The sequence below is a fragment of the Ranitomeya imitator genome, chromosome 3 (assembly GCF_032444005.1).
Source record: "Ranitomeya imitator isolate aRanImi1 chromosome 3, aRanImi1.pri, whole genome shotgun sequence".
Taxonomy (NCBI): Eukaryota; Metazoa; Chordata; class Amphibia; order Anura; family Dendrobatidae; genus Ranitomeya; species Ranitomeya imitator.
The window spans coordinates 101707550-101733736 of record NC_091284.1 but is presented as its reverse complement, the minus strand read 5'-3'; the positions used below and the strand labels follow the sequence as shown (position 1 = coordinate 101733736).

General features: G+C 41.2%; 1 protein-coding gene across 1 annotated transcript in view; it reads left to right on the top strand.

The window, feature by feature from the left end:
• The window catches only part of FOXN1 (forkhead box N1), a 97088-nt gene that overhangs the window by 3407 nt on the left and 67494 nt on the right, over positions 1-26187 (top strand). The window contains exon 2 of the mRNA XM_069761237.1: positions 7482-7594. Coding sequence (XP_069617338.1) covers positions 7534-7594 — 61 coding nt within the window. The 5' untranslated portion in view covers positions 7482-7533. The remainder of the gene's footprint in view (positions 1-7481; positions 7595-26187) is intronic.

The following is a 26187-nucleotide window of genomic DNA, read 5'->3' as shown; positions in this document are numbered from 1 at the left end:
GGCAACAGTATAATTGTGCATGTTTCATATGTTTGTATGCACATGTATAAGGGTCGGAGGAGAAAAACAGACCCTTGTGTGGTTTGGACAGGGTAATGCTTTTTAGAGCTCATGTCTATGACAATCTGATTTTACCAGAACAAGACGAAATGTTTGATATCTATCATATCCTTCCCAACTAGTCAAGTGCCACTCTTTGAATGGGACAGAAGACTCGTAATAGCGCTCTGTTTTTCATGACCATCCCTGAATCACTGATTTACACCCCAATATTATTGGAAAGGTCAACAGTGCACAAACTGATGCCAATTTTGTAAAACTTTTAAGAACAAATTAGCACCTTCCTTTGCATCTTTGAAATTCCAGTACCATTGGTGGTATATCTCACGATACCGGATTCTTGTATATTCCAATGACATGTTTGTATATTAACAGATTTTATACCTTTTGCACAAAATATATATTAAATTGTAATTTTATTGAGATAGAGATCTCTTTTCATTGGCACTATTCACAAAAGCTCTTCTCTGCCAGGGGTTTTACTATTTTTTGATAGCAGGAATAGTGCTATTTTTTACCATTGTAAATTACTGGAAAGTTGACAGATCCTCATCATCAGTCACTGGGATGTAACTGGTTCACTATAATCTGAATATAGATCCATAATGCCTCGATCATAAGCAGAAGCTAATGTGAACAGAGCCTTAGAATCATTCTGCAGTCCGCTCACAGCGCTTAACATAATAGTAATAAAATTAAGCATTTTATCTAGATTCCAATCTGAACATCAAGGGCACCTGAAGCGTGACATAGAAGTCATTATTCACGTAAAGTAGTTTGCCAAGTGATAAACTTCCTCTACGTACAGTGGTACATTATTAAGGGAAGTTGGCTAATATTTATCATAAAACACAGAATCTGACAGTAGAACTTAAGCATTTTCATAAATGAAATTTGCTTTTTAATGTAAAGCACAATACAGAGAAAAATGCACAATATTACGAGATTACCTTGAAAAATGAAATCAAGAAACATAAATTAGTTTTAGAACAATATGTTTCGACATCATTACCTTAAGTCACAAGTCAGGCACATACTTTTATTGATATGGTTCTTTTCCATGAAAAGAGATTAAGCAATACAGTCATTTATCACCAGAAGCCAATCTACAGGTAGATGTAGTATTATGGAGCAGAGTTGAGAAAAGGCACTCGGAATTTCACTTTACCAATCATAGATTTAGCAAATGGATACAGAAGAAGAACTGTAATGGACTCCACGCAAGACCTATAATAAACATAATAAACCCTTCACCTCTGAGTCATTTTTAAAATTGGTGTCATTGTATGTGGCAGACGGGCTAGCTCAGACACCGGGCTTGGGTGCGTCTATTACCTCCTATACTAGATCTTGCAGAGGAGACTTCACTGTGCTCCTACTGAACGATGCAAATCCAACAGCTATAGTAATACCTGGTCATTTCTGGAGTTACTGCAATACAGTGCAACCCAATACTGGACCTTCTGATAAGCTCACTTCCTACTGACTGGTTTTTTCAGAAATGTCTTTTCATATGAAGAGGCGTCTATACCTATCTTAGCATAGTTACCACAATTGTGAAAATCACATTAGGCAGGCTACACTGTAAGAAATCAGGAGCCTTGGACCTTTAGATAAGGTTTTTATTAGTGCCAACGTGTTTTGGCACCTTTCTCAAGGTAAAAAAAAAATTGTTTTTGACCTTGAGTTTGGTGCGGGTGTAAACAATCCAACCACCCAGTGAATGAGTAGCATTTTGCTCATTCGTCGGGCAATTGCCGACATGTTTATACATATGAACTTTCATCTGCGCTGCTGGTAATGATAAAAGTGGTTGTTACACATATATGACACATACAACACATGATACCCCCACACACACACACAATGCATGATACACATGTATGATGCACACAAACAATGCATGACACACACAATACATAGTACACGCACATCAACACAATGTATGATAAACACATGCATGATAAACATACAAAATGCATGACACACAAGGCATGATAAACACAAACAATGCATGACACACACACAACTAATGAATAAGCAGCATTTTGCCCATTCGTATGGCGATTGCCGACATTTTACACCTATGAACTGTCGTCTGCACCGCTGGTATTGATAAATGTGGTTGCTACATACACAGTATGTGACACACACAACACATGATATACACACAATGCATGATAATAACACAGACAATGCATGATACACACAATGTTTAATGCACACACAAGGCATTACACACACCAGAGTGTGTGACACACAAACACAATGCATAATACACAAACAATGCATGACACACACACAATGTATGATACACTCACAAATCCATGACACACACAATGTTAGGAGTCGAGTTCCCGCCGCTGCACAGGGGGAATCTCGAACCATGTCTGCTGCAGTCTCTCATTCTGCATCAGCCGCAGTGGAACCTGCTCAGCGGAGACGCCGGTCCCAGCATCTTGCTCAGTCTCAATCTGTGCAAAGGGTTACTGCTGCTTTTCCTGCTTCTGCCATTGAAGCCAGTGCTGGGCAGCGGCGAGCAGACGCTTTTGGGACTAAGTCCTGCTTTTCCCCTTCTGAGCATGCCCAGTGCAAGATCTCCCATTGGAGATCGAGGGTCACATGCTCAGATACTGCAGCAGATCTCATTGGTCCTCCAGGAAGGTCCTGAAGGTGCTCAACTTCTGTGGCAGCCTCCCATTGGTCCTTCTGGGAAGGTCCTGTACATGCTGAAGCTATAAAAAAGTTTGCATGGACGCACGGCCATGCGCTAGTATACATTTGTAATCATGTGTGTGTTGATGAGTGCAAGTCGTTCCTTAAAAAACCCATCCCTTGTTTATGACTGTTCGCGTAAGTTGTATGGCTGCTATCTAGCGCCCGACTGAACTCACAGCATTAACACACGAAATAGCTCTACTGCTGTGACCGCCAGTACGGAGCCACGCGCCATCAGAGCGCTTCTTTAGCCCAAGTCTGGGTGGTTAGTGGCGTCCGCCAGTACGGCACAGCTCGCACTCTCGTGCTATTTAATTATTAGTTTTGTTACGTGCGGTACTGTGGCCCTGTGACGCAACAGGGTTTGCTTCTATCACACAGGGTGAAGCTAACCCGTGTGTATCCTCATTGTACCGCCATATAGTCCGTCATTGCTTAGCAGCAGATACCATCTCTGCACAGTGGACCCCGGGCTGCAAATGCACCTCATTCCTTTTCTCTAGTTATTTGGTGCGTTCCGCTAGCCCTAACACACAATGCATGATACAGTTTAATATATATGTATATATATATATATATATATATATACAGTATATAATGCTTACCAGGCTGTCTCCTCTTCAGTTCTTGATGATTCCCGTAAAGTACAGGAACTGTGTTGACATCATGGTCTCATGACCATCATTACATCAAAGGCCCTGAAGCAGTGTCAACATCAGAAACTACACTGATAATGCAGAACTGCTATTATCAATGTATCATTTGCTGTAAAAGCTGAGTGGAGTGGGGGCCTTGAGCAATGGCCCAGTTTCTTCCCTCCTCCAATGCCGGCCCTGATTATGACTTACCTTCAGCTAGAAAGTAGGAAAAGAACACGCACAGTAAGGATTATTGAGGCAACTACATGGTTAATCCTAAGGGTCAATTAAACTTCTACCCAAACCATAACCTTCGATATCATTTTATTATTTTAGTCATGTAACAAACTACCGTCCTCCACATTGAAATTGCAACACGAAGAAGGAAAAATCGTGTAATTAGGGAATTTATTGGATGCCCATAAATGTTAATGTTATGCAAATGATGAAAAATGGAAACAACATTTTGAAAGCATCTCGATTTCTTCAACATTGAGTATGAGCACCACTTACAAAAATCCTACACTTATACGACTTGGCTACTATCAATGAAGTTATTACTCGTTGTCGGAGGAATGTTCTGCCACACTGCATGCATTTTGGAAAAGCATAAAGTTCCGCTGCTGGCAACTCCCTTTGCAGTTGCTGACCCATTTTGTCCAGGATGTGCATAGACTCTGCAGGCCACGGGAACTTGTTTTGTTTAAGCCACGTAGGCAACTCACAACAGCACAAACAAAATGGGGTCTTGTTGTATTGAAAAATGCCTCCTGGTAAACTTTGGAGATATGACCATATCACTGGTCCAACAATCAAATCAATACCACACTAAGCTGTTAGTGTAAATGAAATGAGGACTCAAGGCATCCCTACAGTACATTATGCCACCAACACCATAGTCCTAGGAGTAGGATCGGTGTGACGTTCCCTTGTTAAGGCTTCTTCGATGCGTTGCCCACAAAGTCTTAAGACTAATCTCTGGGTATCATTGCATCTAAGTCAAAATCTGGATTTATTGCTTATTGATAGATCTTTCTTCCAACCTCCTTCTGGAGACCACATGTGAAACGCCATGAAACGTCATGAAAAGGGCTTCATGAGAGAACATCACACCAGTCCCATTTTTAAAATTATGATGTGGGGTGGCATAATGTACAGTAGTCGCCAAGTAGCCTAGGAGTGTAAGTGCATGTATTTCTGCATGTGGCAATCATACTGAATAAATTGAGTTGTTTTGAAAATTTTGTTTCCAGTTTTTCATTATTTGCATATCATTATCATGTATGTTTATCAATCCTGTGATTTCCATACTACCAATACTTTTCCTTCTTTCTGTTTCATGTTTAATGTTGAGGATTGCATAGATTATATGTGTGAAGAGCTTTGTTGTTATGAGAATAAGACTATTCACAGCATTTATTGACCACAAAAGGAACTAAAATCAGAACGAATTCAATGAATTTCAGTGGGATTCAGGTTTGACAAAAAATAATTGTTCAGCCCAGTTCTGGATATTATTTATGATGAGCAGGAAAGCATAGCATTCAACATTTTCCTGTTCATTGGAAATAACATGGATGTTCCATAAGGTCCTGATATTGGTGTCAGTGGAAAAATGGGTATGAATAACATCCATGTTCTTCATCTCTTATCTCATTGATTACAGTGTTAAAATCAACACGTAGAAGGACAGAAAATTACCACTGCTTGTAAAACCTGGTGGAACTGATGACAACTTTTGTGTATAGTCATCAATCATTTTTCCATAACCCAATTATTATAGAATGAAAGACATCCTAAATGCATATTAAACATTGAAGACTATAAATTCATTATTCTACCCTATCGCACCTGGGTCCTGGAGACTAGAGAGCCCAAAAGGTCTCTTTGCCCCATAGGAAATGACTATTACTATTAAAAATCTGTGATAATTGGGGGCCCGATTGCAAATTTTGCAAAAGAGCCCACAGGTTTCAAGTTACGCCACTGCTAGGCGGTATTATCATCAACACTATGAATATGGGAACATAAAATATAAATTGAACATTTTGTTTCCAAATGCAAAATGCTTGGATCAGTCAGAGTAACGACTTTTTGGGGCCATCCTGTGGCCCAAAATCTACAGCTGAGTACCATAGTAAGCAAGTGGATAAGATTTTGTACATCTCATCCACATGCTGTGGAAATAAATCTGCACTGATGATATTGAAATCCATTATATGTTAATTTTTGTGGCCAATTTTCACCATAGATTCCACATTTTTCAATTAATGAAGGTGAAATTTGAAGTAAATAATAATAATAATAATTTTTATTTATATAGCGCCAACAAATTCCGCAGCACTTTACAATAAGCGGGGACATGTACAGACAATAAATTCAGTACAAGTTAAGACAATTTAAACAGTGACATTAGGGGTGAGGTCCCTGCTCGCAAGCTTACAATCTACAAGGTAAATACATGTTAGGCTACTTTCACACTAACGTCGGAATCTCCCCGTCGCAATGCGTCGGGCCGATATTCCGACGCTAGCGTTTGATGCGCCGCACAATGGGTGCAGCGGATGCATTTCTCCGGCGCATCCGCTGCCCCATTGTGAGGTGCGAGGAGGTGGGGGAAGAGTTCCGGCCGCGCATGCGCGGTCGGAAAAAGTGGTCCGTCGGCAGCAAAAAACGTTACATTTAACGTTTTTTGCTCCCGGCGGTCCGCCACAACACGGCGCAACCGTCGCACGACGGTTGCGATGTGTGACAATGTGTCGCAATGCGTCGCTAATGTTAATCTATGGGGCAAAAACGCATCCTGCAAACAACTTTGCAGAATGCGTTTTTTGCCATAAACGACGCATTGCGACGTATTGCAAAAAACGCTAGTGTGAAAGTAGCCTTATAATCCAACATGGATTTTACTGCAATTTTTTTTTTTTTTTGAAAATCCTTGGTTTATTTTCCGCAAGAAAAATTCCACTACATGTGACCTACCCCTATGATTAAAGAGAACATGACAGGAGATTCGTACACGTGCTACATTATCATACTCATGTATATTTTCTCTGGAATTATATAATGTTCCCAGGAAAATGTACTCCGAAAAGCAAGCTGGAGATCACACATCTCGAACGATTAGTCCGAGTGACCGGTGGCTTCTCCTCACTCTGCACACCAAGATTTATACACACACATATAGGGAGAGATCCATCATTCAAAGGGAGCAGCATGGGGAAAAAGCAACTAGAGACCTACCTCAGACTAGTCATCCAAGATGCACAGTCCATCGCAGACATTTCAAAGTATGTTTTCTCTGAAATGATGCAGCATTTCGGAGTAAAACATGCATGGCTGCAACAATGACTGAACCCTGTCAGATTCCCTTGAACACAATACCAACAGTTTGAGCACCAACAGGGCCAAAATATTATTTACCAGCCATAAACTAAAAGGGGTTTTCCAATGAACAAAGTTCAGTTTAATCCATAGATCTTGGAATAAAAATAAGTTACAGAATTGGAAATGTTAAATAAAATGTCCCTGTGAGATAATCTTATAAATGTGCCCCTGCTGTGCACTGTGGTCTGATCATCGCCACATATCCTGGTCAAGGGAGTAAGCAAAAAATAGTATATAGACAGGACAGCACAGAATCACAGATGCTGCTTTCTGTGAGGTAAAATATTGTTTAAAAACAGGCAGGGAAATGTTTTACCTCACTGTGATCCCGTGCTGTCCTGTCTGTATACTCTTTTGCTTCCTCCCCTTCCCAGGAGATGTGGTATGATCAGACCATGTTCCTGCACGGTGAGACATAGCCATTACACAGTACATAGCAGGGGTGAATTTATAAGATTATCTCAGCACAGGTAAATAATTTTAACACATCCAAATGTGGAACTTATTTTTATTCCAATATCTATGGATTAAAATGTATTTTTTGTGGGACAACCTCTTTAATGATAGGCATCACAAATTTAAAAAATATGTCAGGATGAAGGTTCTGTATATGTTCACTGAGATACTGCACTATCTATACAACCATAATATCCTATAATATATTTCTCTTGACCACAGAAAGAAAACTCGGCATAGACACTAATGGACAGACTTGTGCTAATGAGATCACATGGAAACTGAAAAGAACGACTTTTCTCAGCTGGAAGAAGAGATGGTGAACACACAGTCTGGTAAAGAAAGAATTTATGTATTATTTACAGCAAAAGTGATATGGTAAAATACCAGAGCAATAGTCCAAAGCATTTACATAGTAACTACTGAAATACCTATGACCGTTATGTTCAGGTATTGCATTATAAATAGCTTCATCAAGGGTCTTATCTAGATAACCCCTCTAATAGGTCCTATCCTGATGTCATACCGGGGCCATAGAGTATTCTGTATTCTGCAAGGGTCCCAGTGCAGAATACAGGCAGTGTATAATGAGCAGCTGGGAAAGGATCATGGTGACAAGAACTACTGACTTGCAGTCTGCACTCATGTTCTGGGTGTAAAATTTGGCACACAATCTCTGGTCAACAAATTTGAGTTTCCTGTACCATAATAATTCCTAACTTTTATGTTTAGAATTGAGAGTCCTCAGTGGTTGATACCTTTTAATGGCTAACTGAAAAGATGGTAACAAATTGCAAGCTTTCGAGACTACACAGGTCTCTTCATCAAGCAAAGACTAAAACAAATTCTGAAGAATCATATATTTATACACAACATAGCACAGAACTGTCATTATGGGAGAGTGATAAACAGTTGTGTCCATAAATATTGGAAAGTTCCTAGATTAGGAGTGAATGTTTTGTTGTCCTCTGATTGGGGTCTGGTTCTGTTATGATGACCCCACACGGTCTGAGGAGCAAATTCCTTAATTGATGTAAGAAGACATAAATCCATGCGACACATTCATTCCTGCACTAAGTGTGTCAAAGGTCGTCATAAGTTTATACTCCCAGATTCTCTCTGAGATTTGAAGCTACCTTTCAATACAAGTAATTTCAGGTCCATGGTGCTATGATCAGGCATACAAAAATGTTTGGCCACAGGTAGATCCATTCTTTTTTCTTTTATTGTGTGGTGGTGAGAATTTATACTTGTTCTCAGTTTCTGCCCTGTCTCCCCAACATACAGACCCCCAGTTGGACATTTAGTACAAATAATTAAGTACATCACATTAGATGTGGTGCAGCTGAAGGTACCTGGGATCTTGTAGTCCTGATGTGAATTGGGGATCTTTATCTTGTCCGTGGTCATTATAAATGTTCAGGTTTTACATTTTTTTGGGTTGCAAGTAACTTTTATGTAACACTTCCCGTCACAGTGGGGCCCTAGATGTTATCAGATCTTAAGAGGTGGATTTATAAGCCCTTCATCTAGGGCTGTTTCACAGGCTCTATATTTTCTTGATTCTAACTACATCTTCATACAAAATATATAATTACTATTGCCATTTTCTAGTGGCAAGAAGCATGTATCTCATAAACATTGTGCATAATAATAATGTCTTAGATGCAGGTTTGTTACTGCATAGTGTATGGTACGTATAAAGTACATTTTTGCAATGTCTGGAAATGTGAAAAATAAAAGTATACATTTATGTGCATTTTTATACAGGAAAGAAATATATCTTGGTACTGTGTTAGCCAGTGTCCTATCCACTGTGCATTTTTAGGCATTTTTGTAGTGCTATATTAAGGGGTAAAGGGGTTTTCTGTTATGGCTGGCAATCAGGCAACACAGCGTGCAGTAATCAGCGCACATACAGAGATCTGGCAATAACCAAAAACAATAGGACGAGCTCTGAGACGTGGAATCTCTGTAGACTGCAGTACCTGATCTATCCTCACACAACTATAAGCAGCAGTGGATTGCGCCTATCACTACCTATGCAACTCGGCACTGCCTGAGGAGCTGACTAGCCTGAAGATAGAAATACAAGCCTGACTTACCTCAGAGAAATACCCCAAAGGAATAGGCAGCCCCCCACATATAATGACTGTTAGCAAGATGAAAAGACAAACGTAGGAATGAAATAGATTCAGCAAAGTGAGGCCCGATATTCTAGACAGAGCGAGGATAGAAAAGAGAACTATGCAGTCTACAAAAAACCCTAAAACGAAAACCACGCAAAGGGGCAAAAAGACCCACCGTGCCGAACTAACAGCACGGCGGTGCACCCCTTTGCTTCTCAGAGCTTCCAGCAAAAGTTAATAGCAAGCTGGACAGAAAAAACAGAAAACAAACTAGAAGCACTTATCTAGCAGAGCAGCAGGCCCAAGGAAAGATGCAGTAGCTCAGATCCAACACTGGAACATTGACAAGGAGCAAGGAAGACAGACTCAGGTGGAGCTAAATAGCAAGGCAGCCAACGAGCTCACCAAAACACCTGAGGGAGGAAGCCCAGAGACTGCAATACCACTTGTGACCACAGAAGTGAACTCAGCCACAGAATTCACAACAGTACCCCCCCCTTGAGGAGGGGTCACCGAACCCTCACCAGAACCCCCAGGCCGACCAGGATGAGCCACATGAAAGGCACGAACAAGATCTGGGGCATGGACATCAGAGGCAAAAACCCAGGAATTATCTTCCTGAGCATAACCCTTCCATTTGACCAGATACTGGAGTTTCCGTCTAGAGACACGAGAATCCAAAATCTTCTCCACAATATACTCCAATTCCCCCTCCACCAAAACAGGGGCAGGAGGCTCCACAGATGGAACCATAGGTGCCACGTATCTCCTCAACAACGACCTATGGAATACATTATGTATGGAAAAGGAGTCTGGGAGGGTCAAACGAAAAGACACCGGATTGAGAATCTCAGAAATCCTATACGGACCAATAAAACGAGGTTTAAATTTAGGAGAGGAAACCTTCATAGGAATATGACGAGAAGATAACCAAACCAGATCCCCAACACGAAGTCGGGGTCCCACACGGCGTCTGCGATTAGCGAAAAGCTGAGCCTTCTCCTGGGACAAGGTCAAATTGTCCACTACCTGAGTCCAGATCTGCTGCAACCTGTCCACCACAGAATCCACACCAGGACAGTCCGAAGACTCAACCTGTCCTGAAGAGAAACGAGGATGGAACCCAGAATTGCAGAAAAATGGAGAGACCAAGGTAGCCGAGCTGGCCCGATTATTAAGGGCGAACTCAGCCAACGGCAAAAATGACACCCAATCATCCTGGTCAGCGGAAACAAAACATCTCAGATATGTTTCCAAGGTCTGATTGGTTCGTTCGGTCTGGCCATTAGTCTGAGGATGGAAGGCCGAGGAGAAAGATAGGTCAATGCCCATCCTACCACAAAAGGCTCGCCAGAACCTCGAGACAAACTGGGAACCTCTGTCAGAAACAATATTCTCAGGAATGCCATGTAAACGAACCACATGCTGGAAGAACAAAGGCACCAAATCAGAGGAGGAAGGCAATTTAACCAAGGGCACCAGATGGACCATTTTAGAAAAGCGATCACAGACCACCCAAATGACCGACATTTTTTGAGAAACGGGAAGGTCAGAAATGAAATCCATCGAAATATGTGTCCAAGGCCTCTTCGGGACCGGCAAGGGCAAAAGCAACCCACTGGCACGTGAACAGCAGGGCTTAGCCCTAGCACAAATTCCACAGGACTGCACAAAAGCACGCACATCCCGTGACAGAGATGGCCACCAGAAGGATCTAGCAACCAACTCCCTGGTACCAAAGATTCCTGGATGACCGGCCAGCACCGAACAATGAAGTTCAGAGATAACTTTACTAGTCCACCTATCAGGGACGAACAGTTTCTCGGCCGGACAACGATCAGGTTTATTAGCCTGAAATTTCTGCAACACTCTCCGCAAATCAGGGGAGATGGCAGACACAATGACTCCTTCCTTGAGGATACTCGCCGGCTCAGATAACCCCGGAGAGTCGGGCACAAAACTCCTAGACAGAGCATCCGCCTTCACATTTTTAGAGCCCGGAAGGTATGAAATCACAAAATCAAAACGAGCAAAAAATAACGACCAACGGGCCTGTCTAGGATTCAAGCGCTTGGCAGACTCAAGATAAGTAAGGTTCTTATGATCAGTCAAAACCACCACGCGATGCTTAGCACCCTCAAGCCAATGACGCCACTCCTCGAATGCCCACTTCATGGCCAGCAACTCCCGGTTGCCCACATCATAATTACGCTCAGCAGCAGAAAATTTCCTGGAAAAGAAAGCACATGGTTTGAACACTGAGCAACCAGAACTTCTCTGTGACAAAACCGCCCCTGCACCAATCTCAGAAGCATCAACCTCGACCTGGAACGGAAGAGAAACATCAGGTTGACACAACACAGGGGCACAGCAAAAACGACGCTTCAACTCCTGAAAAGCTTCTACGGCAGCAGAAGACCAATTAACCAAATCAGCACCCTTCTTGGTCAAATCGGTCAATGGTCTGGCAATGCTAGAAAAATTACAGATGAAGCGACGATAAAAATTAGCAAAGCCCAGGAATTTCTGCAGACTTTTTAGAGATGTCGGCTGAGTCCAATCCTGGATGGCCTGAACCTTAACCGGATCCATCTCGATAGTAGAAGGGGAAAAGATGAACCCCAAAAATGAAACTTTCTGCACACCGAAGAGACACTTTGATCCCTTCACGAACAAGGAATTAGCACGCAGTACCTGGAAAACCATTCTGACTTGCTTCACATGAGACTCCCAATCATCTGAGAAGATCAAAATGTCATCCAAGTAAACAATCAAGAATTTATCCAGATACTCACGGAAAATGTCATGCATAAAAGACTGAAAAACAGATGGAGCATTGGCAAGTCCGAACGGCATCACCAGATACTCAAAATGACCCTCGGGCGTATTAAATGCCGTTTTCCATTCATCTCCCTGCCTGATTCTCACCAAATTATACGCACCACGAAGATCAATCTTAGTAAACCAACTAGCCCCCTTAATCCGAGCAAACAAGTCAGAAATCAATGGCAAGGGATACTGAAACTTAACAGTGATCTTATTAAGAAGGCGGTAATCAATACACGGTCTTAGCGAACCATCCTTCTTGGCTACAAAAAAGAACCCTGCTCCCAATGGTGACGACGATGGGCGAATATGTCCCTTCTCCAGGGACTCCTTCACATAACTGCGCATAGCGGTGTGTTCAGGTACGGACAAATTAAATAAACGACCCTTAGGGAATTTACTACCAGGAATCAAATCGATAGCACAATCACAATTCCTATGCGGAGGTAGGGCATCAGACTTGGACTCTTCAAATACATCCTGAAAGTCCGACAAGAACTCTGGGATGTCAGAAGGAATGGATGACGAAATAGACAAAAATGGAACATCACCATGTACTCCCTGACAACCCCAGCTGGTTACCGACATAGAGTTCCAATCCAATACTGGATTATGGGTTTGTAGCCATGGCAACCCCAACACGACCACATCATGCAAATTATGCAGTACCAGAAAGCGAATAACTTCCTGATGTGCAGGAGCCATGCACATGGTCAGCTGGGCCCAGTACTGAGGCTTATTCTTGGCCAAAGGTGTAGCATCAATTCCTCTCAACGGAATAGGACACCGCAAAGGCTCCAAGAAAAATCCACAACGTTTAGCATAGTCCAAATCCATCAGATTCAGGGCAGCGCCTGAATCCACAAACGCCATGACAGAATACGATGACAAAGAGCACATTAAGGTAATGGACAAAAGGAATTTGGACTGTACAGTACCAATAACGGCAGAGCTATCGAACCGCCTAGTGCGTTTAGGACAATTAGAAATAGCATGAGTAGAATCACCACAATAGAAACACAGTCTGTTCAGACGTCTGTGTTCTTGCCGTTCTACTTTAGTCATAGTCCTGTCGCACTGCATAGGCTCAGGTTTACTCTCAGACAATACCGCCAGATGGTGCACAGATTTACGCTCGCGCAAGCGACGACCGATCTGAATGGCCAAGGACATAGACTCATTCAAACCAGCAGGCATAGGAAATCCCACCATTACATCCTTAAGAGCTTCAGAGAGACCCTTTCTGAACAAAGCCGCTAGTGCAGATTCATTCCACAGAGTGAGTACTGACCACTTCCTAAATTTCTGACAATATACTTCTACATCATCCTGACCCTGGCATAAAGCCAGCAGATCTTTCTCAGCCTGATCCACTGAATTAGGCTCATCGTAAAGCAATCCCAGCGCCTGGAAAAATGCATCAACATTACTCAATGCAGAATCTCCTGGTGCAAGAGAAAACGCCCAGTCCTGTGGGTCGCCGCGCAAAAAAGAAATAATAATCAAAACCTGTTGAATAGGATTACCAGAAGAATGAGGTTTCAAGGCCAAAAATAGCTTACAATTATTTCTGAAGCTCAGGAACTTAGTTCTGTCACCAAAAAACAAATCAGGAATCGGAATTCTTGGTTCTAGCATCGATTTCTGATCAATAGTATCTTGAATCTTTTGTACATTTACAACGAGATTATCCATTGAGGAGCACAGAGCCTGAATATCCATGTCCACAGCTGTGTCCTGAAGCACTCTAATGTCTAGGGGAAAAAAAAGACTGAAGACAGAGCTAAGAAAAAAAAATGATGTCAGGATTTCTTTTTTCCCTCTATTGGGAATCATTGGTGTGGCTCCTTGTACTGTTATGGCTGGCAATCAGGCAACACAGCGTGCAGTAATCAGCGCACATACAGAGATCTGGCAATAACCAAAAACAATAGGACGAGCTCTGAGACGTGGAATCTCTGTAGACTGCAGTACCTGATCTATCCTCACACAACTATAAGCAGCAGTGGATTGCGCCTATCACTACCTATGCAACTCGGCACTGCCTGAGGAGCTGACTAGCCTGAAGATAGAAATACAAGCCTGACTTACCTCAGAGAAATACCCCAAAGGAATAGGCAGCCCCCCACATATAATGACTGTTAGCAAGATGAAAAGACAAACGTAGGAATGAAATAGATTCAGCAAAGTGAGGCCCGATATTCTAGACAGAGCGAGGATAGAAAAGAGAACTATGCAGTCTACAAAAAACCCTAAAACGAAAACCACGCAAAGGGGCAAAAAGACCCACCGTGCCGAACTAACAGCACGGCGGTGCACCCCTTTGCTTCTCAGAGCTTCCAGCAAAAGTTAATAGCAAGCTGGACAGAAAAAACAGAAAACAAACTAGAAGCACTTATCTAGCAGAGCAGCAGGCCCAAGGAAAGATGCAGTAGCTCAGATCCAACACTGGAACATTGACAAGGAGCAAGGAAGACAGACTCAGGTGGAGCTAAATAGCAAGGCAGCCAACGAGCTCACCAAAACACCTGAGGGAGGAAGCCCAGAGACTGCAATACCACTTGTGACCACAGAAGTGAACTCAGCCACAGAATTCACAACAGTTTTCTTTGCAATCATGGCATATCCAACAGGACCATAGCCAGCTACAGGTCCTGCAACTTTCCCTACCCCCCATTTTGCTTGTGGTACCATAGCCCTTTTTTATGCCAGGTGACTGTGCACGTGCGTCTCTCTACTTACTCCTATGAAAATCCTGAATACAGCTGGCCGCACTTGTTGCCAATGTAAGTCAGGCATTTTACTTTAGGCCAATGCTATGGTAAGTAGTTAGTCTAACCTAAACATCCAAGAACAGTTGGCTTATTTAGCTATGTTGGCGTTAAATTGAGCTCTCATTTACTAATTCACTGATTCAGAAGGTTGCTGCTGCCCTATATCCCAATACCCAAATCAGAATGACCTATTGGCACCTCTTGACACCGAGAAATGGGCCGCTAATTTCTTGAGCGTGCAACTGACAAGAATATTCCTAAATGTAGACTGATTAGAAGACATCATAACATTCCCAGGTTGCTTGTCCAGCCAAAGTGCTGCTACAATATTAAAACAATTACACAGGAGTACAAGGCAATAAATCTTGAAGATCAAAAGGGTGAAATTTGTGGTATCACAGGGCCACACCTCAGCCCCTCCTTCACTCATCCTAAGGCTTTGTCCCTCAAGGCTCTAATCATTTTCTTAATAGTCGTTTATGAAATTTGAATCGGATGAGTTGCCAAACCTAATGAAGGGCGTTCATCGGAGAGTTTACAGAAATAAATGGAGTATACCCAATCTTAATCTTGTACATAAGATGTTTAGTATCAGTAAGCATGTCGGTTCACATGATTAGCCATTTTTATACCGTAATCTGAAGGACATTTTCATTTCTTAAAGGTGTTCTCTACTTTAGACACTCTCTTCTTGTTAGAAAAGATCCTTGACAATAAGCATATCACAGACTGTCCTCTTACTGGACCCTCATGTGATCAGCTATGATCTAGGTAAATCTGGTAATAGGAAATGAATTCCCCTGCAGCGCCATCACAGGGCAAATTAGGCATTACACGATGTCCATATAAACCAATAGGTTGTTTGCATAATAAAGGACATAATGGCTCCTCCAGAGCAAGATATGCTCCTAGTAACAGCTGCCTACTCTCGCCAAGTGAAGAGGTTCCTGCAGAGAGTACACCCCTACTATTAACTTAAAATTCCATCAGAAGATATAGACATTGGGTTTATAATCTTGACATCCTCTTTAAAGAGAACTTGTCATGTCCCAAAATGTGATTTACCTGCAGATATAGGACTAATCTGCAGGTTAATAGCATTCCACTGTTGTCCAGTTGCCTTACTGAAAGCCCAGCCACTGGGAGAAAATTAACTTTATTCCTCCCGGGAGCCACCGCTTTTCAGACAGGCGTGCCGGCGAGGTTACAGTGACCAATCAGTACACAGTCAGTTGCGACTGTTAGCCCGCCCCAGCACTTTGATTGACAGCTGGCTCTGCAGCACATCTGTGCAGAGCGAGCGGTAAATCAATGTGCTGGGCCATTCTTACAGCCGCTGCTCACAATGCTGTGAGCGATAACTGCAGACGCTCCATGCACACCTCTACGACTGAAAGTCAGAGGCTCCTAGGAGCAAAGCAAGCCAATCAGCTCATCTGTCTGGTGCACGGCAAAAAGCCCTCTATAGTAATATGGGTATATATACGTAGATGCGAGCACTTTTAGTATTACATACAAAATTACATTTATTGTTCATATTTAAATACATGAGTGGCAAAGAGCAGCAAGAAAAATAATGAAAAATGTATACAGTATAACAATGAAAGAGAATGGACGTACGTCTAATCAGGCATCCGGGCAACCAGTGCGGTCCTTAATATAAGCCAACTGTATGAATTTTAATACAATGAATATGAATAATCCCTCCGTTACCTGAAGGTTAATAGATTTTTGTGGATATGACAGATCACCTTAAGTATTTTTATATCAAACTTATATCCCTAATTGCTGTCTATTCTGGAATAGCCTATATTTGTTTCATGTGTCATCGTTGACTAATGACTATAAAATGATCAAAACAGGGTCTGTAGGTATTCCCACTAAAATGATCAAAACTGGGTCTGTAGGTATTCCCACTAAAATGATCAAAACTGGGTCTGTAGGTGTTCCCACTAAAATGATCAAAACAGGGTCTGTAGGTATTCCCACTAAAATGTTCAAAACTGGGTCTGTAGGTATTCCCACTAAAATGTTCAAAACTAGGTATGTAGGTATTCCCACTAAAATGTTCAAAACTGGGTCTGTAGGTATTCCCACTAAAATGATCAAAACTGGGTCTGCAGGTATTCCCACTAAAATGTTCAAAACTGGGTCTGTAGGTATTCCCACTAAAATGATCAAAACTGGGTCTGTAGGTATTCCCACTAAAATGTTGAAAACTGGGTCTGTAGGTATTCCCACTAAAATGATCAAAACTGGGTCTGTAGGTATTCCCACTAAAATGTTCAAAACTGGGTCTGTAGGTATTCCCACTAAAATGTTCAAAACTGGGTCTGTAGGTATTCCCACTAAAATGTTCAAAACTAGGTCTGTAGGTATTCCCACTAAAATGTTCAAAACTGGGTCTGTAGGTATTCCCACTAAAATGTTCAAAACTGGGTCTGTAGGTATTCCCACTAAAATGATCAAAACTGGGTCTGTAGGTATTCCCACTAAAATGTTCAAAACTGGGTCTGTAGGTATTCCCACTAAAATGTTCAAAACTGGGTCTGTAGGTATTCCCACTAAAATGTTCAAAACTGGGTCTGTAGGTATTCTCACTTCCATTGTCAACTCTACACACTTTGGAATGCTCAGTAAACTGGTGAAACAGTGGACATTGAAGCTGCCGAATGTAACATATCCATCTATCACTTTTGGCCACTATCTTAGTCACTCTGTGCAATATAGACTGAAGGCTCATATAAATGTAGTCAAGTAACTCTAACTTGACAAATGATGGACCATCTTAAAAGGTGGGATCTACCCTCCTAAGCCATCTATATGTGCATGCAGGTGATAGAAAATTGAATAAAATGATACTTTGATATCTACAATCTTAAATTTAATTCCAAAGAATTCCACATTTTTCCTAATATGTAAATGATCTGTTAAGATCTATGGACTGTTAAAGAGGGGGTTACCATTGTGAAACATGTAGATCAGGAGATCAGACTGTCAGTCATTACATGTCTCACGCTGGTCTCCTTTCATTTAAAATAAGCTCTTAAGTCAGATTTTCATCAAAATCTGTGTCCAGACCAAAGATCGTAACAGCTCATTTACATATTATTAAAAATGTGGATTTCTCTGGAGAAAGACATCGGATCGCAGATATTAAGGTATCATTTTATTCAGCTTATTACAACCTTCATACCCGTATGGACGATTTAGGGTGGATCCTACTGATACATTCCCTCTAATAACTTATCAAAGAAAATTATCTCACTCAAGAGAATTAGGACAATTTAAAGGGATTAAGCACTACTTGGACAACCCCTTCTCAATCTCTACATTTCCCCCATGTAAATAGTAACACCTATACTCACTTGTAGTGCGGGTGCCATTCTAGTGATGTTGGCACCTGCTCTACCAGAGCTCTTGTGATATTGTTATTTCACACAAGCCCTGCAGGCAGTCAGCAGCCACTTCCCCATCACTTCCTTCTGATGTAACGGACATCCAGAGGAAGTCAGGGCAGTAACAGCTCTCACTTCTTCTGGGTGTGAGTTTAGTCCTATGGAAGTGAGAGGGAAGCGGCCTCTGATTGGCTGCAGGGCTTGTGTGGCATAACAATTCCACGCGACCGCCGGTAGAACAGGTGTTGACATCGTTAGAACAACGCCGGCACCACCGGTGAGTATAGGCTGTTATTATTTTACATGGGAGAAATATAGAGATTGAGCAGAAGTTGTGGACAACCCCTTTAACATTGCACAAGCTACTGACTGATGTTGAGTCAAATGACATTTTTTGTGCATGGATATCCCGGTGCTCTGTTATTTGTATTAAGGTAAATTTCTGATAAAAGGGCAGAAACTGAGCTTAGGAAAAATAGAAGTCTGCCTTCAACGTGTCTTTTATGATGATTGCCACAGGGTGCACTTAACCACTGAGATCTACCTGTTGATGTAATTTAGCATTGCCATTAATCATATGTAGGTTGCTGGTAAGTACAGTGCTGCGTCTCCTCAACTTGTGAATATTTTGCAAGGAAATATGTGAACGTAGAGTAAGAATGAATTTCAATACAAAGGGTCAGGTTTAAGCTTGTTAGGGGACTGGAATTTGGTTAGAAGACATTTGACTTTATTCTCTTCACACAGCGCTGTCCTTGATGTAGAAGTGTCTGCCATACAGAACATTATGGAACTATCCATAGTAAAGAGTCTCTGCTATGTATCACAGTAGAGCTAAGCTTTAGATTTAGACTGGACAGAAGGCTTTAAGACTTACTTAATGAATTCAGACGCACCCACCCAAGATCAAACATGGTGCCTGATTTAAAAGGTCAGCCATTTTGGATTTTTTTTAATTTTTGCCAATAATTATCTGGAATGTGGAAGGCCTAATTGGCCAGACAATATCAATATTTCACCATTTGCACTATTTGTGCACGAGCATTATTAGTGTCCGTAACTGGACAGGTTAGTCTGGCATGTGGATGGTGCCTATGCATATTGCAACCATCAGACATTGAACACCTCCACTGTAACAAATCTTTATAATCTAATGTGGATCATATCTGTAGGTTAGAATTGGCTGAATATCACCCATGGCAAGTATTATTGCCCCTACATTATGTAGAACAAATATAACCGGCGGTGCAATTGTACAGACAGTGACTTACTCCGCTGTCCCCATTGAAAATATATGTACATACAGCATGGATGTCTGCGGGGTAATAGGGAGAGATGACTTATGTTCGCTCTCAAAGAAATCGTTCAGATGTCAGGGGGGGGGGGGGTTTAGACACAAAAAAACGGACCGAGAATCATCAGTGATTTTCATAAGTGTCAGAGTTTTAAAATAAGTTTTAGCCAGTGAAAAACGGAAAGAACACAGATGGCCCCAGAGTGTGGTCGGATTTTTTCACGGGCCCATAGACTTTCATCGTCTAGTTTGATCCAACACTCAGATCAATATTGAACATATGTCCACGATTACACCCAGTCTGCAAAAAATCATGACCATGTGAACAGCCTCAAACACTGTTGTGAAAAAAACGGATAGCGGTCATATGTAAAAAGTGGACGGTGTAAGGGCATTTTTACTCACTGATGTCACATCAATATTTGGCACTGTCAATGAGTGTCTTCGCGGCAAAATCACTGACCAAATCAATAAGACTTTACTCCCAGCAGCAGAATCCCCATTATTCTAGTAACTTGAGTCATATAAAAGACAATTACTATAATTACTTTCTTACATTTTGTTTTTTGTTTCTTGAAACATAATTAGTTATAGATATTATATTTCCTGAAATAATTATGATAAAACCCTGGTACTTTCCAAAATATTAGCCCCCATATAGTAATCACAGTCTGGATACTACTGAACTGCGGGAATTTTTTTTTATCAGCATCTCTGAAAAAATAAACTTTTTTTTTTATTACTTTTTTATTGTCCTGCAATTCAGGCTGGGCTCCACATGTGACGTCATTCATTGGCCAGCTATTACATGGGAATCAGAGTTAATGCTTTTCATTTCCTAGCGCCTTGGAAATGGTGAATTTCTTGCATTTCATGCTGTGTATGTTTAAAATTACAGAATACAAATAAAATGTAAATAGGTTAAATTGTTAGAAATTCCAAACAATTTATACTAATTATTCACATAAATTGTAAAAAAAACTGCATGCAGTAGAAACACAATTAAGTACCAATATCCAAGTCAAATTCAAAAGGCTACACTCTAATTTGTCAGTATGGCACTGTGAGCTAACGCCAAAGGAACAACACAAATCCTTACAAAATTATGCAAGGAGAGCCAACGTGGGAATAAATGACCAAAAATCTTTATTGAGACACAAATACATAAGACAGGTTAAATACATATATACACATATACATGTATACATGTATACTGTACAGGTGCTTCTCACTAAATAAGAATATCATCAAAAAGCTAATTTACTTAAGTTCTTCAATACAAAAAGTGAAATTCATTATATACAGTCATTACACACAGAGTGATCTATTTCAAGTGTTTATTTCTGTTAATGTTGATGATTTTGGCTTACAGCCAATGAAAACCCATAAGTCATTATCTCAGTAAATTAGAATACTTATAACACCAGCTTGAAAAATTATTTTAAAATCCAAAATGTTGGCCTACTGAAATGTATGTTTAGTAAATGCACTTGGTCGGGGCTCCTTTTGCATCAATTACTGCATCAATGCGGCGTGGCATGGAGGCGATCAGTCTGTGGCACTGCTGAGGTGTTATGGAAGCCCAGGTTGCTTTGATAGCAGCCTTCAGCTCGTCTGCATTGTTGGGTCTGGTGTCTCTCATCTTCCTCTTTACAATATCCCATAGATTCTCTATGATGAGGTTAAGGTCAGGCGATTTTGCTGGCCAATCAAGGATAGTGATATTGTTGTTTGTAAACCAGGTATTGGTACTGTTGGCAGTGTGAACAGGTGACAAGTCCTGATGAAGAATGACATTTCCATCTCCAAAAAGCTTGCCGGCAGAGGGAAACATGAAGTGCTCTAAAATTTCCTGGTAGACGGCTGCACTGACTTTGGTCTTGTTAAAACACAGTGGACCTACACCAGCAGATGACATGGCTCCCCAAACCATCACTGATTGTGGAAACTTTACACTAGACCTCAAGCAGCTTGGATTGTGGCCTCTCCACTCTTCCTCCAGACTCTGGGACCTTGATTTCCAAATGAAATGCAAAATTTTCTTTCATCTGAAAACAACACCTTGGACCACTGAGCAATAGTCCAGTTCTTTTTTTCCTAGGCCCAGGTAAGACGCTTCTGGCATTGTCTATTGGTCATGAGTGGCTGACACAAGGAATGTGACACTTGTAGCCCATGTCCTGGATACGTCTCTGTGTTGTGGGTCTTGAAGCAATGACTCCAGCAGCAGTCCACTCCTTGTGAATCTCCTCCAAATCTTTGAATGGCCTTTTCTTAACAATCATTTCAAGGCTGCGGTTATCTCGGTTCCTTGTGCACCTTTTTCTACCACACTTTTTCTTTCCACTCAACTTTCCATTAATATGCTTGGATACAGCACTATGAACAGCCAGCTTCTTCAGCAATGATCTTTTGTGGCTTACCCTCATTGTGAAGTGTGTCAATGATTGCCTTCTGGACATCTGTCAAGTCAGCAGTCTTCCCCATGATTGTGGAGCTACTGGAACAGACTAAGGGGCCTTTTTAAACGCTTAGGAAGCCTTTGCAGGTGTTTTTTGTTACTTATTCCAAATTACTGAGATTCTTGAGTTTTCATTGGCTGTAAGCCATAATCATTAACATTAACCGAAATAAACACTTGAAATAGATCACTCTGTTTGTAATGACTCTATATAATTTATGAGTTTCACTTTTTGTATTGAAGAACTAAAGTAAATTAACTTCTTGATGATATTCTAAATTAGTGAGAAGCACCTGCAAATTACACACCACTGTATTAAAAAATCATCTTATTGTTACCCAGAAAAAAATTGACAAATTTTCCTCTGCATTGTCATCTATTTGGAATTAGTTTTTATGAAACAAAAGTGAATAAAATGCGCAGGAACAAGGAGATACCTTTTTTTTTAAAATAATTGCAATGTATCAGTAAGAATCGGATGCTATATGTTTGATCCATATGGGATCGGATTTTTTTTCCCCACCCACAAACTTGAGTGGCATCCGCACTAAAGAAGTGACTAGTGTCTGTTGTGATATTTTTCATGCTGATAAATGAAAAAATTGGAGCAACCCAACCAAATATCATTGGTCCTAGTGCTGTCCGTATGAGATAAGTTATTTTTATGGACAGCACTAGGACTAAAAAATATGGTTGTGTGAATGCAGCCTAAAATGGATACCAGAGTCCCAAATAAGTGATACAGCAGCTTCTGTGTAAAATTCGTAAAGGGAATCTGTCAGCAGACTTTTGTGATTTAATCCGATGGCAGCATAATTTAGGACAAAAGAGCCTGATTCCAGGGATATGTCACTTATTAGACTGTGTGCTCTAGTTTCAATAGAATCAGTGCTTTATGCACAGAAGATTATAACTAGAGGACTAGATCTCATGTGCAACTCAGTCCAGCTAATCTGTGTAACCCCGCCACCGGGGACCACTTTCTGTGTAAACTGTGCATTGACTGCAAGCTGCCAATCAGGGGTGTGGGCAAGGGTTATACGCAGCTCAGTATTCCGACCACTGCTACATCTACAGCAGAGAAAACAGGAATTCTATCAAAACTACTCCAAATAGTTCAGTAAGTGACACATCACTGGAATCAGGCTCTCTGCTTCTACATCATGCAGCTCTAAGATTACATAACAAAAACTTGCTGAACAATTCCCTTTAAGTTATAGCTAACACAAAGGACACAAGGACACCTGGGACTTATAGTATAATATTCGGCATACAATACACCATAGGAATAGTATAAGCCATCATTAAATAAGGATGGCACAGTATGTCCATACCCATGGTGTCTCCTCCTGCTGGTGTAGCACTGGCTCCAACACAGTATTTCGCTGCCCAGCTTTAATGTGTGCAACTAATTTTTTCACCCACTCTAATGTATTTAGGTCTTAATAAAGCTAGTGATGAGCGAATATACTCGTTACTTGAGATTTCTCGAGCACGCTCGGGTGTCTTTTTAGTGCTCAGAGATTTAGTTTTCATCGCCGCAGCTGAATGATTTACATCTGTTAGCCAGCATAAGTACATGTGGGGGTTGCCTGGATGCTAGGGAATCCCCACATGTACTTATGCTGGCTAACAGATGTAAATCATTCAGCTGCATCAAGAAAAACTAAATCTCCGAGTACTAAAAAATACTCGGAGGACCCCCGAGCGTGCTCGAGAAGTCTCGAGTAACGAGTATATTCGCTCATCACTAGTATTTAGCTGTTCACTGGTTACAGATTATAACGAAGTGTGGAACAAGAGGTAGCACCAATAGAAACTCCCTAAGGTATGTGAACATGCCTGAAATCCACCTTAAAAAGAGCTAAAAAAAAATGCTAAAAAGAGTGAACACATGCATTGCTATTTCAAAATAATTTGGTCTGCACATGTTCACTCTTTTTGAGCTTCTTTAACCATTTCAAGCTTCATTAGCCACAAAGGAGCTAAAAGAAGTGACCAGACCATTCATCTGGTGGCTGTAGCAGTTACTCACTTGTTTTTGCATAGTAAAAAAAAAAGACAGCAACAGTTATAATGACTAAAAGGACGCCAAAGAAGACACTTCAGGAAAAACACATCTAAAAGCCGTCATGTGCGCATACCCATGCTAACATCGGCATGCCAGTGCCAGCATTTACATCAGTGTCTTCATTGTGATCCTCGGGAACCATCACAGTTTTCATAGTCATAATTCTTTCATGATTCTACTTTTTATTGTAATTGTTCACCGCTGATGTGTCAGTCCAGGAGTCGGTGCCAGCCGCTGCGTCAGCACCAGGGAGTTTTATGAATCACCGCTGTATGGAACTGAAACGTCAATGCTCTGCGCTGATCGTGGAGGTAGAAAGTGGGACATGTTTTAGGGAAATGTGTTCTATTATGTCTGTTGAGGCAGATGCTAAATGCATAGGGTGAACACAAGCAAATATAGTTAGTATTAGGCCGGCGTCACACTTGGCGTAAGACAATACGGTCCGTATATTACGGCCGTAATACGCTGAAAAGTCCCAAAAAAAGTGGTCCGTAGCTCCTCCGTAGGCAGGGTGTGTCAGCGTATTTTGCGCATGGCATCCTCCGTATGTAATCCGTATGGCATCCGTACTGCGTGTTTTTATCCCAGGCTTGCAAAACCGACATACGGCTATACAAGGGATCCATGTGTTAAAAAAAAAAAATTATATATATATATATATATACTGTCTATATATATATATGTGTCATTAGACACATATATATATATATATATATATACATACAGTTAGGTCCATATATATTTGGACAGAGACAACATTTTTCTAATTTTGGTTATAGACATTACCACAATGAATTTTAAACAAAACAATTTAGATGCAGTTGAAGTTGAGACTTTTAGCTTTCATTTAAGGGTATCCACATTAAAATTGGATGAAGGGTTTAGGAGTTTCAGCTCCTTAACATGTGCCACCCTGTTTTTATAGGGACCAAAAGTAATTGGACAATTGACTCCAAGGCTATTTCATGGACAGGTGTGGGCAATCCCTTTGTTATGTCATTCTCAATTAAGCAGATAAAAGGCCTGGAGTTGATTTGAGGTGTGGTGCTTGCATTTGGAAGGTTTTGCTGTGAAGTAAACATGAGGTCAAAGGAGCTCTCCATGCAGGTGAAACAAGGCATCCTTAAGCTGCGAAAACAGAAAAAACCCATCCGAGAAATTGCTACAATATTAGGAGTGGCAAAATCTACAATTTGGTACATCCTGAGAAAGAAAGAAAGCACTGGTGAACTCATCAATGCAAAAAGACCTGGGCGCCCACGGAAGGCAACAGTGGTGGATGATCGCAGAATAATCTCCATGGTGAAGAGAAACCCCTTCACATCAGCCTACCAAGTGAACAGCACTCTCCAGGAGGTCGGCGTATCAATATCCAAATCTACCATAAAGAGAAGACTGCATGAAAGTAAATACAGAGGGTTCACTGCACGGTGCAAGCCACTCATAAGCATCAAGAATATAAAGGCTAGACTGGACTTTGCTAAAAAAACATCTAAAAAAGCCAGCACAGTTCTGGAAGACAACAAAAACTTGGTGGCGCAAAATATCAATATGCTAAAAATCCCTGCAGCGACACCAACAGACCTCCACAAATAGTCTGTAAAAATATATGTAAAAACTGTAAAACCAACGTATACACCTAAGTGCATACAGGTACGCGCTGGGTATTAGCAATACAACCGTTACCAAATGACCTAAATGACAATCTGCAACGGTGCAATAAGGGTCATATGCAATCGAATAAATAACACTGTGACATAGATAGCAGTCCACTGGAGAAAATAAAGTGCAAGAGTGTATCTACGTCTTCCTACCTCCGGTAATAGGTCCTTGAAGCACAGCAGGGCTGAAGTAATGCCGATATGACTCCAGAAAGTCTCCCCGTGTCCTTCCAATAGATAAGGAGAAAATCCTTGTGGGAAATTATATGTGGGTAGGACAAAACGTCCTTTAAAAACTAGGATTGGTGAGC